At 34.1% G+C, this 16,447-nt stretch overlaps 1 protein-coding gene across 1 annotated transcript; it reads left to right on the forward strand.

Annotated features, from left to right (window-relative positions):
- Positions 1 to 427: 427 nt before the first annotated feature.
- On the forward strand, positions 428 to 6,771 carry LOC112754189 (ABC transporter B family member 1). Its single transcript, XM_025801756.3, has 10 exons — positions 428 to 1,295; positions 1,367 to 1,421; positions 1,484 to 1,659; positions 1,728 to 1,928; positions 2,008 to 2,267; positions 2,364 to 2,680; positions 2,757 to 2,980; positions 3,070 to 3,443; positions 3,520 to 4,234; positions 4,431 to 6,771. Exons 1-10 carry the CDS (start codon positions 831 to 833, stop codon positions 5,712 to 5,714), a joined length of 4,071 nt encoding a protein of 1,356 aa, XP_025657541.1. The 5' UTR covers positions 428 to 830; the 3' UTR covers positions 5,715 to 6,771.
- Positions 6,772 to 16,447: the final 9,676 nt, after the last annotated feature.

Here is a 16,447-nt window from a genome sequence, read left to right on the forward strand (position 1 = left end):
ATTTATTTTTATTTTATTCATTAATTTAAATAAATACCAAAAAGAATAAATTAATAACTTGCCACAACAGAAAATAATATTAAAAATAATATTAAAACACAAAATAAAACAGAAATTATATATTATTCGAAAGCAAAATATATTTTTATAATTACATTGATTATTAATTTTAGTAAATACCAATCAAAATAAAATAATAACGTATAACGAAAAATAAAATAAATAATAATTACATAAAATTCGAATTTTTATGTATTCATATTTATATTAAATTTTAATAATTAAATTTAAAATAACATAATAATATTATAACACAAAAATAAAAAATAATATAAAAAATTATACATATTAAATTAGTTTATACTTTTAACTTTTAAGTATTAATGATTAATTATCCATAAAAACAATAATGATGATTAATGAAGGTGGGGTTTCTGTTTGTTTGTATTATGACTCTTGATCTTCAAGTTTCACTTTTCACACAGTGGTTTTCTTTTCTGTCAGGTTGAAAATCCAAACACACACAGTTACACACACACACTCTCTTTCTCTCTCTCTCTCTCTCTCCATGCTTTCAAGTTTGAACCTTTGCCATTGTAAGTGTCTATGTTGAGTTGAGTGAGGACCACGGATGTGTCACTTTCGCTGTTTTATTTTACAGAATAAGCAAACCCACTTGCCACTTTTCACTCTCACCTTCTTTCATTCTCAAGCCACTAAGTAAATGGCAATGGAGAGAGTCCGAGAGAGGCATACATAAAAGGAACTGTGATGGGAATTCGTGCATAAAAGAAAGAGAAAGGAGTGTGAGAATTTTAATAATTAAAGAAATGTCACAAGATTCTTGTTTGGAGGCAGCAAATACAACACTCGAGCAGTGGAAATGGACCGAAATGCAAGGCCTTGAGCTTCTTCCTGATGCTACCATTTCCCACCATTATAATAATAAACCCAACAACACAAAACTCCTCACACACCAAATGGAAACTACTACTACTACTACTACTGAACCAAACAAAGATGATGATGCTCCTTCCTCTGCTACTTCTTCTGGTAATGGTAGTAGTGACAGCAACAAGAACAACAAGAAGAATGAGAGTGTTCCCTCTGTTGGGTTCAGTGAGCTTTTCAGATTTGCTGATGGGTTGGATTATGTTCTAATGTCCATTGGAAGCGTTGGAGCAATCGTGCACGGTTGTTCCTTGCCACTCTTCCTTCGCTTCTTCGCTGATCTTGTCAACTCTTTTGGTTCCAATGCCAACAACTTGGACAAGATGACTCAGGAAGTCGTCAAGGTACCAACAAAGGACTTGACTTGCTTTCAAACTTCAATTCTTTCGTCTCAATGTGTGTGTGTTTTTTGCAGTATGCATTTTACTTTCTGGTAGTTGGTGCTGCTATATGGGCATCTTCATGGGCAGGTGAGTTTCTTGTTTCTTCCTTTCTATGCCATTTCGGAGTTTTGATTCCTTTTGTGCTGCAGAGATATCTTGTTGGATGTGGAGTGGGGAGAGGCAATCAACAAGGATGAGGATCAAGTACCTTGAAGCTGCTCTCAGCCAAGACATTCAGTTTTTCGACACGGATGTTCGAACCTCCGATGTTGTAATTGCCATCAACACTGATGCCGTCATGGTCCAAGATGCCATCAGCGAGAAGGTCCATTCAATTTCTCTCTTTGATTGGATTAGTTTAGTGTCTAATTCTGTTTTTTTTTTCTTGTGCAGTTGGGAAACTTCATTCACTACATGGCCACATTTGTGTCTGGTTTTGTTGTTGGTTTCACTGCAGTCTGGCAATTGGCACTTGTGACCCTTGCCGTGGTCCCTATGATCGCAGTCATTGGCGCCATTCACACCACCACATTGGCCAAGCTCTCTGGCAAAACCCAGCAAGCTCTTTCTGAAGCTGGCAACATTGTGGAACAGGTAACACTCCTTGCAATTGTTGACCAAGTTTTCTCAAGTGTGGAGTTTTTGTAGTACTCATGTTGAGCTGAACCTGCAGACAGTTGTGCAAATTCGAGTGGTGCTGGCCTTCGTGGGGGAGTCTCGAGCATTGCAGGCATACTCTTCGGCATTGAAGGTTGCCCAGAAGCTTGGCTACAAAACTGGTTTTGCAAAGGGAATGGGATTGGGTGCCACTTACTTTGTTGTTTTCTGTTGTTATGCACTTCTTCTTTGGTATGGAGGCTATCTGGTTCGCCACCACGCCACCAATGGAGGGCTTGCCATTGCCACCATGTTTGCTGTTATGATTGGTGGAATGTCAGTATTTCTTTCATCCTTCTTTTTATTTTTTCAAAACAAAGCTTAGGGAGAAAACTCAAATTGTTTAACACTTCTGAATTTGATCATATACAGAGGTCTAGGCCAGTCTGCGCCGAGCATGGCTGCATTTACAAAGGCCAGAGTTGCTGCTGCAAAGATTTTTCGCATAATCGATCACAAACCACGGATAGATAAGAACAGTGAATCTGGTTTGGAGCTTGAGACAGTAACTGGACTTCTAGAGCTAAAGAATGTGAACTTTTCATACCCGTCAAGGCCAGATGTTCCGATCCTCAACGACTTCTCGTTGAGTGTGCCTGCTGGCAAGACAATAGCCTTGGTAGGTAGCAGTGGCTCTGGAAAGAGCACTGTGGTTTCCCTCATTGAAAGATTTTATGACCCAACTTCAGGTATGCATCAAACTTTGTTGCCTTGTAAGTTTGAAAGTTGAACTTGTTGGTTATATTGTTCATCAACTATGTGCAGGACAAGTTTTTCTGGATGGCCATGACATTAAAACATTGAAGCTTAGATGGTTGAGGCAGCAGATAGGGCTAGTGAGCCAAGAGCCTGCGTTGTTCGCAACCACGATTAGAGAAAATATACTATTGGGAAGGCCTGATGCTGACCAGGGTGAGATCGAAGAAGCGGCCAGGGTAGCTAATGCTCATTCCTTCATCATCAAACTTTCTGAAGGTTACGAAACCCAGGTAATTGGGAATATCTTTGCAAGACTCTTAGAAAATTATAATTTCTTAAGCATTATTCAATAAAGTAAAAAATTCTTTTGTAATGGCAGGTTGGAGAGAGAGGGATGCAACTCTCAGGAGGACAAAAACAGAGAATAGCAATTGCAAGGGCTATGCTTAAAAACCCAGCAATTCTCCTCCTTGATGAGGCAACAAGTGCATTGGATTCTGAATCAGAGAAACTGGTGCAAGAAGCCCTGGACCGGTTCATGATTGGTAGAACAACTCTTGTAATTGCGCATCGCCTCTCGACTATACGCAAAGCCGACCTTGTAGCTGTACTTCAGCAAGGAAATGTGTCTGAAATTGGAACTCATGATGAGCTCTTTTCCAAAGGAGAAAATGGAGTCTATGCAAAGCTCATAAAGATGCAAGAAATGGCTCATGAAACTGCCATGAACAATGCCAGAAAGAGTAGTGCACGGTAACCTCATTGTTCCTAAAAAAAACTATTAGATACCCTAAAGATATATCATGTGATGATGAGTTTTCATTTGCAGGCCTTCAAGTGCAAGAAACTCGGTAAGCTCACCCATAATTGCTCGGAATTCTTCTTACGGCCGCTCACCATACTCTCGAAGGCTGTCTGATTTCTCCACATCAGATTTTAGTCTGTCGCTGGATGCATCACATCCGAATTACAGGCTCGAAAAGCTTGCCTTCAAAGAGCAAGCAAGTTCCTTCTGGCGACTAGCGAAGATGAACTCTCCTGAGTGGCTATACGCTTTGATTGGCTCTATAGGCTCCATTGTTTGTGGATCACTTAGTGCTTTTTTCGCATATGTTCTCAGTGCTGTCCTCAGTGTGTATTACCATCCGAATCACAAGCACATGATCACACAAATTGATAAGTACTGCTACTTGTTGATTGGCCTTTCATCAGCTGCACTTATCTTCAACACATTGCAACATTCCTTCTGGGATATTGTTGGTGAAAATCTAACAAAACGAGTGAGGGAGAAAATGCTGACGGCAGTGCTAAAAAATGAGATGGCTTGGTTTGATCAGGAGGAAAACGAGAGTGCACGGATCGCTGCTAGGCTTGCTCTTGATGCCAACAATGTTAGATCAGCCATTGGAGATCGAATTTCGGTGATAGTTCAGAACACTGCGCTCATGCTAGTTGCGTGTACTGCAGGGTTCGTCCTGCAGTGGCGTCTTGCCCTTGTCCTCATCGCCGTCTTTCCTCTTGTTGTTGCGGCCACTGTGTTGCAGGTTCGATCTTCTTTCGTTCCTTTACTGTATGTTTCCATAGCAGCTAATTTCAGCCCACTAAAGATGAGCTTTTGTTGAGTTTAGATTTCAAATGTTTCTTGTAATTGAGGTTTGGATGTTCTTGTTGGCTCCTAAGACTTCATCAATTTTAAGTTTTCGTTTGTATTAATCATATTTATCTTTGAGTTTTGTACAGAAAATGTTCATGACTGGTTTCTCTGGTGATCTGGAAGCTTCTCATGGCAAGGCCACACAGTTAGCTGGAGAAGCTATAGCCAATGTAAGAACTGTTGCAGCCTTCAATTCAGAAACCAAAATTGTTGGGCTTTTCGCTTCGAACCTCGAAATTCCACTACAACGGTGCTTTTGGAAAGGACAAATTTCTGGAAGCGGATATGGGATAGCACAGTTTGCTCTTTATGCTTCCTATGCACTTGGTCTCTGGTATGCTTCTTGGCTTGTGAAGCACGGAATCTCTGATTTCTCCAAAACCATCCGAGTGTTCATGGTCCTCATGGTCTCTGCTAATGGAGCTGCCGAAACTTTGACATTGGCTCCTGATTTCATCAAGGGAGGCCGAGCTATGAGGTCAGTCTTTGATCTCCTTGACCGGAGAACCGAAATTGAGCCGGATGATCCAGATGCCACCCCTGTTCCTGATCGTCTTCGAGGCGAAGTTGAACTTAAGCATGTGGACTTCTCTTACCCAACGCGGCCCGATATGGCTGTTTTTCGCGACCTCAGCCTTCGTGCCAGGGCGGGTAAAACTCTGGCCCTTGTGGGACCTAGTGGCTGCGGCAAGAGCTCAGTCCTTGCACTTATACAGAGATTCTATGATCCATGTTCTGGTAGAGTCATGATTGATGGAAAGGACATAAGGAGATACAATCTCAAGTCTCTAAGAAGACACATTGCTGTGGTACCTCAGGAGCCATGCTTGTTTGCGACAAGTATTTATGAAAACATTGCCTATGGACATGACGCGGCCTCTGAAGCCGAGATAGTGGAGGCTGCGACTCTTGCCAATGCTCACAAGTTCATATCTTCTCTTCCAGATGGATACAAAACATTTGTTGGGGAGAGAGGAGTTCAACTTTCTGGGGGACAAAAGCAAAGAATAGCAGTTGCTCGGGCTTTTGTGAGGAAGGCTGAGCTTATGCTTCTTGACGAAGCAACTAGTGCGCTCGACGCTGAATCCGAGAGGTCGGTTCAGGAGGCTCTAGACCGTGCCTGCTCGGGGAAAACAACCATCGTTGTTGCACACAGGCTATCAACCATCAGAAATGCCAACCTGATTGCTGTGATTGATGATGGCAAAGTAGCTGAACAAGGCTCGCATTCGCACTTGTTGAAGAATCATCCTGATGGGGTTTATGCGCGCATGATTCAATTACAAAGATTCACACATACCCAAGTCATTGAGATGGCGTCCGGTTCAACTTCTTCAACGAGGCCAAAAGATGTCGAAAGACAAGGTTAGACATTAACGGCTACAAAGAGAGTAATGTCATCATAAACCACATTATAATTACTTCCATTTTTGTTTTGACCTTAGTGTAGTTTTGTGTATCCACCAATGTATCTTCTTGTCTTTCTGAATCTCACTACGGAAATGACAAAGACGGATTACGATTCAAATGGTTGAATTCACGGTAGCCATCTTTGCTTCTTCCTACTTTCCAACAATGTGCTTATAGTCATCATCCACGTTGAACTACTTCAAAATAATAGTGTATTTATTGACATGATGCAAAATATAAAGAGGGTCTTATTTGTAATATATAGTTAGGTGTATTAGTATGAACTATGTTTATCAGAATATGAAGTGCAGTTAACAAAGTGAAAAAATGGTTCTATATTGAAGTTTCTATCACTTTCCAACACTAATGGTACATTAATAGGTAACGGTGGCTGTAAATACAACACTTGGGACTCTAGCACTTTAGCTTGTTGACTATTTCAGAAACATCACAATCAGATATTCATCAAGGTATACGATACCCCTCATGGCAACTCAAAAGGCTTATATATGGTCCTAGCCCCAATGGGTTGCAGGTGCTTATGAAGGGGCATGTAGGGGACAAACAATAATGTTGCAAGTTAGAAAAGAAAAAGGTCACATGATGGGGGCACCAAAACGTGCATGACTTTGAACTAGAAAACAACTAGAAGAAATTGAAGAATGATCTAAATGTGGGAGAGTATGTACACAAAGCGTGAGGGGGGAAAAGGGTAGGGTATATGGGTAAATGACTGAAAAGGGGTATGTGCATGATGCCTAAGTAGGTGCTATGGGTAAATGGGGACCAAGAATTGGTCATAATGTTGAAAAACAAAAAAAAGTAAAGGGTATGAAACATCAACATATGCTGTTTGAATGGAAGTGGCTCCTACCTCCTAGTGCTAGTCCTTGGTGGGGATAACATATATAGGTCATGGACTCTTTTTATGTTATTGATGTGAATTTTGTTAGAGCACAAATTTCGGGACATCAACATTACTATATAACCCTTGATGATAATAGTTCAATGATCAAAGATATTATACGCACATTTCGTTTCAAGCCAGCAAAATTGACAACACTTGTTATGATAAAAAATGAAAACACCTGATGAGAGTAGTCATTATTGATATCTTCTTTTGTGGATTCTCAATCTAATAATATCAGATACAAACTTGAAATGCAAGCGATATTTTGTGGAGCACTCGGCCTTCGCATTATCATTGTTATCCATTAGGTGAGTTGACATGATCAGCATCTTTGTGCCTGTGTTGTGAACTTCTCATGTGTCATCATGTTTAGGTAAATTATTACCTTTTTTTTTGGTGGGGTGGGGGGGGAGGGGGGATCTTGCCATCTTGGTAAAACGAGATTTTAAAATTTTGGTGTAAAAAACATGGAGGAGTAAAAATTTTGAGTAAACTACCATTTTTATTTGTAAAAGTTGAAAATGCTGACATATTTATTTATAGAAGACGAAAATTACGGGTATGTCTAAAATGAGCTCAACAATTATGTGCTTATTGAATGAGCCACATTTATATAGACTATTAGATTTTATTAGATGAAAATCAAAGACTAATATGAAAGAAGAGTATTGATGGACTCTAATAAATATAGAATATCCTAGTACATAAATAAATGCTTTAAATGACCATACTTTAATACACAATACTTTAAATGGCAACAGAATCTTTTATTCTTAAATAATTAAATAAAAATATATAAATACAAAAATATGAGTATTTTTTATTCAATATGATTATTTATTATTCAAGAAATTTTTATAATATTAAAAAATTATATTAAAATAAAATTTTAAATGGTAACATAAAAAGATAAGATAAATAATTTTTTTTTATATTACTTGACAAATAATTAAATTATTACATTTAAAATTTATTAATTAACTAATTTTGTTAAAGAGATATTATTATATAATATACCAATAAATTATAGCTCAAATAACATAGTCTCTCCACACTCATCTAAGAGGTCACATATTCAAGTTTCTCTATCTTTGGTAAAAAAAATATTATATAATATAATTTTTCATCAAAATATTTCAAAAATATAATTTATTTAAAATATTATATATAATACATGAAAATATTAATCTTTTTATTTTTTTTAATTTAAAAAAAAGAAATAAATAATATAATTTTAAATACATGCCTATCACATTATATATTTATTTATATTAGTAAGACCTAAACTAATCAAACTTATATAATTAAAAATATAAAACATATAAATACAAAAAAAATAAATATTTTTTATTTATTAAAATTAATTATTATGTAAATTATTTTATAATATTAAAAAATTATTTTCTATTTATATATATTTTGATAATTTTTATTTTTAATTTTAAATTAAAAAATATTATTTCAATTTTAGCACCATTTTTTAAGCGTTGATAACATTATATATATATATATATATATATATATATATATATATATATATATATATATATATATATTCCCATTTTTTTATTATATAGAAATACTTATATCAAATAATCCATCAAATTAATTTTTATGTGAATAACGAAATTCAAACTCTAAGATTAATAAAATTTGAGAGCATGTTCCTTATATAATTTTTTGGAGTATTATTGGCTACAAACCTACAACAATGTTGTCTTTTTTCTATATCTTGTCTTTAGTCTTTTTCAAATATATATGTGAGAAATTAGTGTACAAATATCTTTTTTAAATATATTTGTATATTAATATATATATATATATATATATATATATATTTTTTTTTTTGGGTCGAATTAGAGAATACAAAATTTAACTAAAATAATAAACATAAAAAATAATTTTATTATAAATATATAATTTTAAATATTCTTTATATGAAATTATAAATGTCAAATTTAAAAAATAATTTTAAATGATTATTTATATAATATTACCACAAAATAAATATGAATAAGAAAGACTAGAGGAGAGAGGCATGAAATGGCATATATATTAAAAAGGTTAAAGAATAAAAGAATATATACCAATTTTATATCAGTCACTATTATATATATACATATGATATATTTACGTAGTTGATATATATTATTTATTAATTTTTTTTTAAAATTAAACAAATAATATTTTCATATACTATATATAATATTTTAAATAAACTATATTTTGACAAATATTTGATAAAAAAATTATATTATATAATAATATTTTTAATAAAAATAGTTAGTTAATAAGTATTGAATATAATAATCTAATTGTTTATTAAGTAATGTAAAATAAAATATAATTATTTTATATTTTTATGTTGTAGTTTAAAATATTATTTTAATATAATTTTTTAATATTATAAAAAAATTTTGCATAATAATTAATTTTAATAAATAAAAAATATTTATATGTTTTATATTCTTAATTATGTAAGTTTGATTAATTTAGATTTTACTAATATAAGTAAATATATAATGTGATAGGCATGCATTTAGAATTATATTATTTATTCCGTTTTTCTAAAAAAATTTGAAAAAATGAAAAGGTTAATATTTTCGTATATTATATATAATATTTTAAATAAATTATATTTTCAAAATATTTTGATAAAAGGTTATATTATATAATAATATCTTTAAAAAATTAGTTAGTTAATAAATTTTGAATATAATAATGTAATTATTTGTTAATTAATATAAAATAAAATTTTAATTATTTTATATTTTTATGTTACAGTTTAACATTTTATTTTAATATAATTTTTTACTATTATAAAATTTTTTTTGCATAATAAATAATCTTATTAAATAAAGAATACTCATATTTTTGTATTTATGTATTTTTTATTTAATTATTTAAGAATAATAGATTTTGTTGTCATTTAAAGTATTGTGTATTAAAGTATTGTCATTTAAAGCATTTATTTACGTATTAGGATATTCTTTATTTATTAGAATCCATCAATGCTCTTCTTTCATATTAGCCTTTGATTTTCATCTAATAAAATCTAATAGTCTATATAAGTGCGGCATATCCAATAAGCACATAATTGTTGTGCTCATTTTAGACATATCCGAAAATTATCATTTGTACTTATAAAAAATGGCTTTTGTAAGAAAAATTATCCAAACCCTAAAAAATTAAATAAAATTTTCAAACTACCATTCTCTCCACAACTACTACCATCGTCTCTCCCCTCTCTCTTGCTCTCTCAATGTTCTCAACTACTTGAATCCCAAACTCTACCACCACTTTCCTCTCCAACTACCACCATCACTGCTGCCATTACCATCACCACCACCGCCATCACCACCCTTCCTCCTCCCTCCACCTCTTCGACTCTGATCTCAATCGCAGGCTCCGCTTCCCCCTCACCTTCCACCTCTTCCAAAACTCCAACCTCGTCTCCTCCCTTACCAGCTTTGAAAGGAGTTGGGAGAGTTTGAAGGAAACCATTAACCAATAAAGACTAAGTCACTGCAAACTTCAAGCAATTGGTGAAAGAAGACCCATCATCCTTCTTATCCACCTCATCACCATTCGCATTCACATTCCCATTATCACTCACTGAGTTCTGTGAGAAAATACTCAAGAAAGCCTTCAAGAAAATTTCATTGACAACCCTTTCCTCTTCTTCATATCGCAGATCTAAAATTTACCACCTTACTTCACCTGGGCAATCAAATAAACACCTTCTGTGTCCTTATTCTTGTGCCCTGACAGGAAGCAGTGCTCAAGATCCTTTGCAGCTTTTCGAATACCCACTTTCAGATAGGACAGCGATTCCTTCACAACATGAATGAAATTGAAGAAGGACTCAATTGGATCATTTTTAGACACCATTTTTCGATCAACCATTGAAAAAGTCACAGCCTTTGAATGTGTGTGCAGAGAAAACCCAATCTGGTTCTCTAGAACCCGATCCGAATCGTTGAATGGTAAAAGCAAAGATGTGTAATGCAGAAATCTTTTCACGTGCTTCATGGATTCTGTTAGGGTGTTGAATTCCGAGGCCAAACAGTTAAGTTTGACGATGATGGAAGATGACGAGGATGATGAAGTTAAGGGTAGTGACGGTTTATCCATCCCAACAGAACGCTCACGCTGCTCGCTGAGCTTGCGTTAGATGATTATGCTGGTGATGGTGGTGCTAGTGCTCTTGAGTTGCGACTAGGGGTGGCAAGCGGGGAAGCCCGCCCCGCCCCGCCCCGCCAGAAGCCCGCCATTTGGCGGGCTGGCCCGCCCCGCCCCGCCTAGTGAGGCGGTCCCAGAATCCTAGCCCGCCCCGCCTAACGGCGGGCTGGCGGGCCGGCGGGCTAAGCCCGCCAAATATCCTCTTTTTTTTTTTAACTTTTAACTATTAAATAATATATATAAAGATATAAAAAAATCTCTTTTGTTTTTTACTTTTAACTATTATAATTTCTAAAAGTATAAACAAATTATAATTTTTGTATTCACAAACATTAAAGTCTTTGTAATTATAAATATTGTTTCCAAAGCAAAATAAACATAATCCAAAACATAATTAACAATATTGTCTCTAAAACAAAACAAACATAATCTAAAACACCCAATTTTCATCTTCATTCTCTTGTAAATTGGGTTGGGGAAGTTGGGTTTTGGTAAAAAAAATTATAAAAATACCCCTTGCTAAAAAAAGACTAAGCCCGGCGGGGAAGCCCGCCCCGCCCCGCCAAAGCCCGCCAAAACCAGCGGTTTAAGCGGTGCAGGTTAAGCGGGCTTTTGCTATTTGGCGGTCCCAATTTTCCAGCCCGGCCCGCCTTTTTTGGCGGGTTACGCGGGCCGGCCCGGCGGGTTTAGGCCCGTTTGCCACCACTAGTTGCGACCGACACCGATGGGAGAGTGTGTGGCGAAGGGGTTAGGATGATGGTTGAGGAGGAGGGTGAGTCGGTGGTACTGAGCGGTGATGTGGTCGATGTTGGGATTAGCTCGCTGAGAAGTGAGAACAGAGAGAGAGAGAGAGAGAGAGAGAGAGAGAGAGAGAGAGAGAGAGAGAGAGAGAGAGAGAGAGAGAGAGAGAGAGAGAGAGAGAGAGAGAAAGAGAGAGAGAGAGTAGTTTAAAAATTTTATTTAATTTTTTAAAGTTTTGATAATTTGACTTGAAAAAACTATTTTTCATGGGTACAAATGATAATTTTCATCTTCTATAGATAGATATATCAGCGTGTTCAACTTTTATAAATAGAAATGATAGTTTACTCTTTTTAAAAATAGATTTTCTTTGTTTTTCATTTGGTTAATCTTATAAAGTGTGATCTTATACTATATAATGCTTAAGTGGAACTAAAAAAATAAGTGAATAATATTTGTGTAGTATACGATTAATTGAGATAAAAAAAAAATTCGTTTTCGTCATTTTTAATTTGGAAAATAATGATCTCTTTTTTTAATATTTTTTGGACGTGGATGAGTTTTTGTTTTTTGTTAAGGGAAAAAAATGATTCCCTTTTTGCCAAGAAAAGAATGATTCTAAGCCCAATGAAGTTGGGTTATGAGGCGGGAAGGGGCATGATACCAGGTTTTGACGCAAGCCGAAATAAAATTAGGGTAAGGTTTTCAGCTTTCAAATCCAACTGAGAATGTGAGATCGATAAAGATATCTGCAACTTTGCAAGGTTTATACTTATTCCATGTTATTGCTTCGGCTGGATAAGCCCATTTCTATTTCTAGTACTAGTACAGTAATACCAGGCTATTTCTCCATTTTTTTTAACTAGTATTATCAAGTGTAATATCTAATTATATATTCTTTTAAAATAAAATTCTATATCCAAGTCATACTTCTAACTAAGTCCAACAAAATATTTTAAATTCAAGCCCGCACGTTTCACTATCGTTGCTTTTTCTTCTTTATCTTTCTCTTTGGTTATCGTCATCACCAATAACACTAACATTTTTCTAACATCTTTATTGGTTTGCTTTTTTTTTTTAATGCCATTATTAAATAATTTCGATTCATTTCTTAGTTTATTTGAGATTCATTTGGATTCAGAAATAAATTCAATGTATTTTTGTTGATGATTGAGTCTTTTAGACGGCTTGTTTAAATTTGAACTAATTTTGATTCATTTATGAATTAATTGAGGTTCACTTGATGCTGTTGGTAAGTATCGACCAAATTTTTTACTCCTTAAGTGATTTCGATTTATTTCTTTGTTTAATTGTGGTTCATTTGGATTCAGAAATGAATTCGATGGGTGTTTGTTAATGATTGAGTCTTTTTGACTGTTTGTTCAAATCTGAACTAATTTCGATTTTTTTTGTGTGTTAATTGAGGTTCTTTTAATGCTGTTGATAAGTATTGACCAAATTTTTTAGCAAAGAAGAATAAAATTATTCATTATCACTTTATTCAATTGCATGAGATTCCATTTCATTCCATTCAATTTGTCTTGAAAGTCATCCCAACCTTTGGAATAAATTGTTCATCGACAAGACCACTAGACTGCAAATGAACCGAAATATTATTATAACAACACTATTGTGTAATAACAAATGAACCGAAAATTGAGTCTTCTATAAACTCAGAAATTCCTATAATTTCCGTGCATTTCTGAGTTAATTGTGTCGCAATCACTATGTAATTTCGATGCTTGGTCTCGTTGTCCTGCATAATTCAAAACCTTTCTTCCTCCTCCTCCTCATCTTCCGCTTCATCATCTTCTTTTTCATTTTTTTATCTCCATCTTATCCTTATTTTATTTTCTCAAAATTCTTCTTGATGTACTCTCTTGAGAGAAATAAAATCAAAAAAAAAAAAAAGAAAAGAGAATATATTTAAAAAAAAGAATAAATTACTGCAATAACATGAAAAAGAAGAGAAGAAAAAGAAACAAAAATAAAACGCAGCAACATCACCAATAGAAGAAAGAGGAAGAGATGCACGAAAAATAAACGCAAAGTGAAGTAGAATTTCGTTTGCGTTAGTGAAGCAAGATGTATACATACTACGTATAATGAAAATAGTTTTTGTTGGGTTTAAACCAACTTAGTTAGACTTGATTGCCAAAAATACTCGAATGTGTAGCAACTTTTTTTTTTAAGGGAAGCATGAAAAAACATAGGAAAGAAGACGCGGTAAGAGAGGTCACATTTAAAAATATTATGAGACAAAAAATCCATTCCTGCTGAAATCATGGTCCTACCTTTTTCATAATTGAAAGTCTGAAGTAATCTAAATAAGAAAGAAAGTAATCCATAGATGCTTCAACCATCTCTTTCTAAGAATTCTTATTGTCCTACCTTTTTCATAATTGAAAGTCTGAAGTATCTAAATAAGAAAAAAAAGTAATCGATGGATGCTTCAACCATCTCTTTCTAAGAATTCTTATGTTTTTCTTTTCTTTGATAAGTCTTCTATTATTAGATTTTAGCTAAGATAGATTATGTGTATGTTTGGGCGTCATTATTTTGTTAAAAAAGATCTTTTTTCAATGAAAAAAGATCTTTTTTTATTTTTTAACGTGTTTGGCAAATTTCTAGTAGTAAAAGTAAAAGCACTAGTAAAATAAAAAAAAAAGATGTTTTTCATGTAATAAATAAATAAAAAAGTACTTTTATATTGTTATACCCAAACATAATTGATAGATAAAAAGACCTTTTTACATGAAATATCCAAACATAAAATTACTTTTACTTCTTTATAAGATCTTTTAAAAAAAGATAATTCGAAAAAAATCTTTTCTTAAAAGCTCATCCAAACAAGTCCTATATTCTTTCAGTAGGCAAATAATCTCTCTAATAAGAGATTGAATCTATAAGTTCATGCAAATCATTTGGCATTAAACGGACATGCTCTACACCAACTTTTTTACCGGTCTAGTTGGAAAAGGTGAAAACTCGCATGTAATTGTCGTTATATGAAGTTGACATTTGAAAAATGTTAAATAATTTGACAAATTTGATTAAATTCTTATTTAACAGTTTTCAACTATTAACTTCACATGAAGACAACTGTACGTAAATTTTTCACCTCTAGAGAATTTTGGTTAGCATGATTTCTAATTTGGCCTTATTGACTATGTAGTGAAGAAAGACCAAATGCAACCGCTCATGGCTGAAGGATTGGCTGTGCTCGGATTGAAACCAAAAGCGGTTACTGTGCTTGCTGGTGAAACAACTACTTAACCTAAAACAAAACAAAAACAAAAACAACAAACAACTCACGTTGGGAACAATATGCTGTCAGTGTCTAAAGACGAGTAGCATTGGCCTCGGCTACCCAATATTTATAAAACAGTATACAAACAATATCTACATCTTCCATCCTAATATACAACAAAATATATAAAAACCAAACAAATACATCAACAACTGTGACAAACAATATCTTCCTCTCCGATATACAACTATATAAAGTATAAACTCAATATCTATAGATAGACAAGTCTAAGGAAAGCAACACAATTACACAAAGGGAAATGATATAACACAGCTCCTAAAAGGGTTAGAGAAATGTGCATATCTATATAGGAAGGTTCTCTGCATATTTTGTCAGCCTCTCCTAAAGCAGAGAAATATGATCTGTTCCACATTCAATGCAGAGGAATCTGAAAGTCAAAGTACAATCTAAACAATGATACATGAAGAAAAAGAGAAAGGAGTAGATAAAAAAAAAAAAAATCAGTGAGTGCAAGTGTAAGTTGGAGAATAAGATGTAATTGATGTGCAAAGTCAGAACTTAAGAACCCTTCCACAACATAATATCACAAAAAAATAATTCCCTGTCTCACTCTTCGATGCAACAACTGTAAAGATAGTAAATCTGCATTCCGAAGCTCTTCTTTTCAAAGAGCAAAGCACATGACAGCATAAGTGACTCTAATTAGACACGAAGAACATACTTCCTATATGGCTCCAAAGTATCCATCACTTATGCTATACTTGAAAAGAAAAAAAAAGAAAAGAGAACCCTTCACATAAGACACTGTAAAGCCTCAATACTCATGCAACTGTGACAAAATGTCAAGTGGGCCACTAATATTTCGACCTCAATGGCAGAAGCCAAAAGGGCAGAATCCATGGAAATGTACATTCCCCCTCTCAACTTGCACGAAACAATTAATTCATTGGGAAAATGACACTAAAGCAAAGTGCACATATTGTCAAATTTGAAGACATTTATTTTGATAAATCCTAAGAACTACAAGCTGTTACAGGACAAATACAGGCTATCTGAGTCCGACATTATAATATTTTATTTCTATATGTTGATTCTCCAACACTGGTCATTCATCGATATATTCTGCTTCAGGTCATTTCTAAAATACCAGAGAGCATAAACTTGCAAAAGTTTGGGATTAACATACGGCAGGTTCAACTAGAAGAAGAGAAAATCATATTGTCTTAAACAATCGCCCCAGACTCTTAAGGTTGAAAAACAACAACAGGATATACTTTAGGGATCTCAAGGAAAAGGGTTACATAAACTATAATTAAAAATAACAAAGCTCTGTGCTATAATCAACTGCATTTCTTCCTACTATTAAATTCTACCTTATCAGAGATGCTAGCGTCAAGAAATTATTGAACTTTAATATTAAATGCAAACCCTCTTCTCTTTATCATATCCATCACTTTGGAACACCTGTTTCACTTTGGTGACAAGGGTTCATCTCCATGTTTCCACTACATTCCCACTTCCTATTCTTGACTCTTGATCTTGCAAAGTGATTTGTTTTAGCAAGAGAATAAATTATTGAAAAAAAAAAA

This window comes from Arachis hypogaea, chromosome 16 (genome assembly GCF_003086295.3).
Source record: "Arachis hypogaea cultivar Tifrunner chromosome 16, arahy.Tifrunner.gnm2.J5K5, whole genome shotgun sequence".
In the NCBI taxonomy this organism is placed as follows: Eukaryota; Viridiplantae; Streptophyta; class Magnoliopsida; order Fabales; family Fabaceae; genus Arachis; species Arachis hypogaea.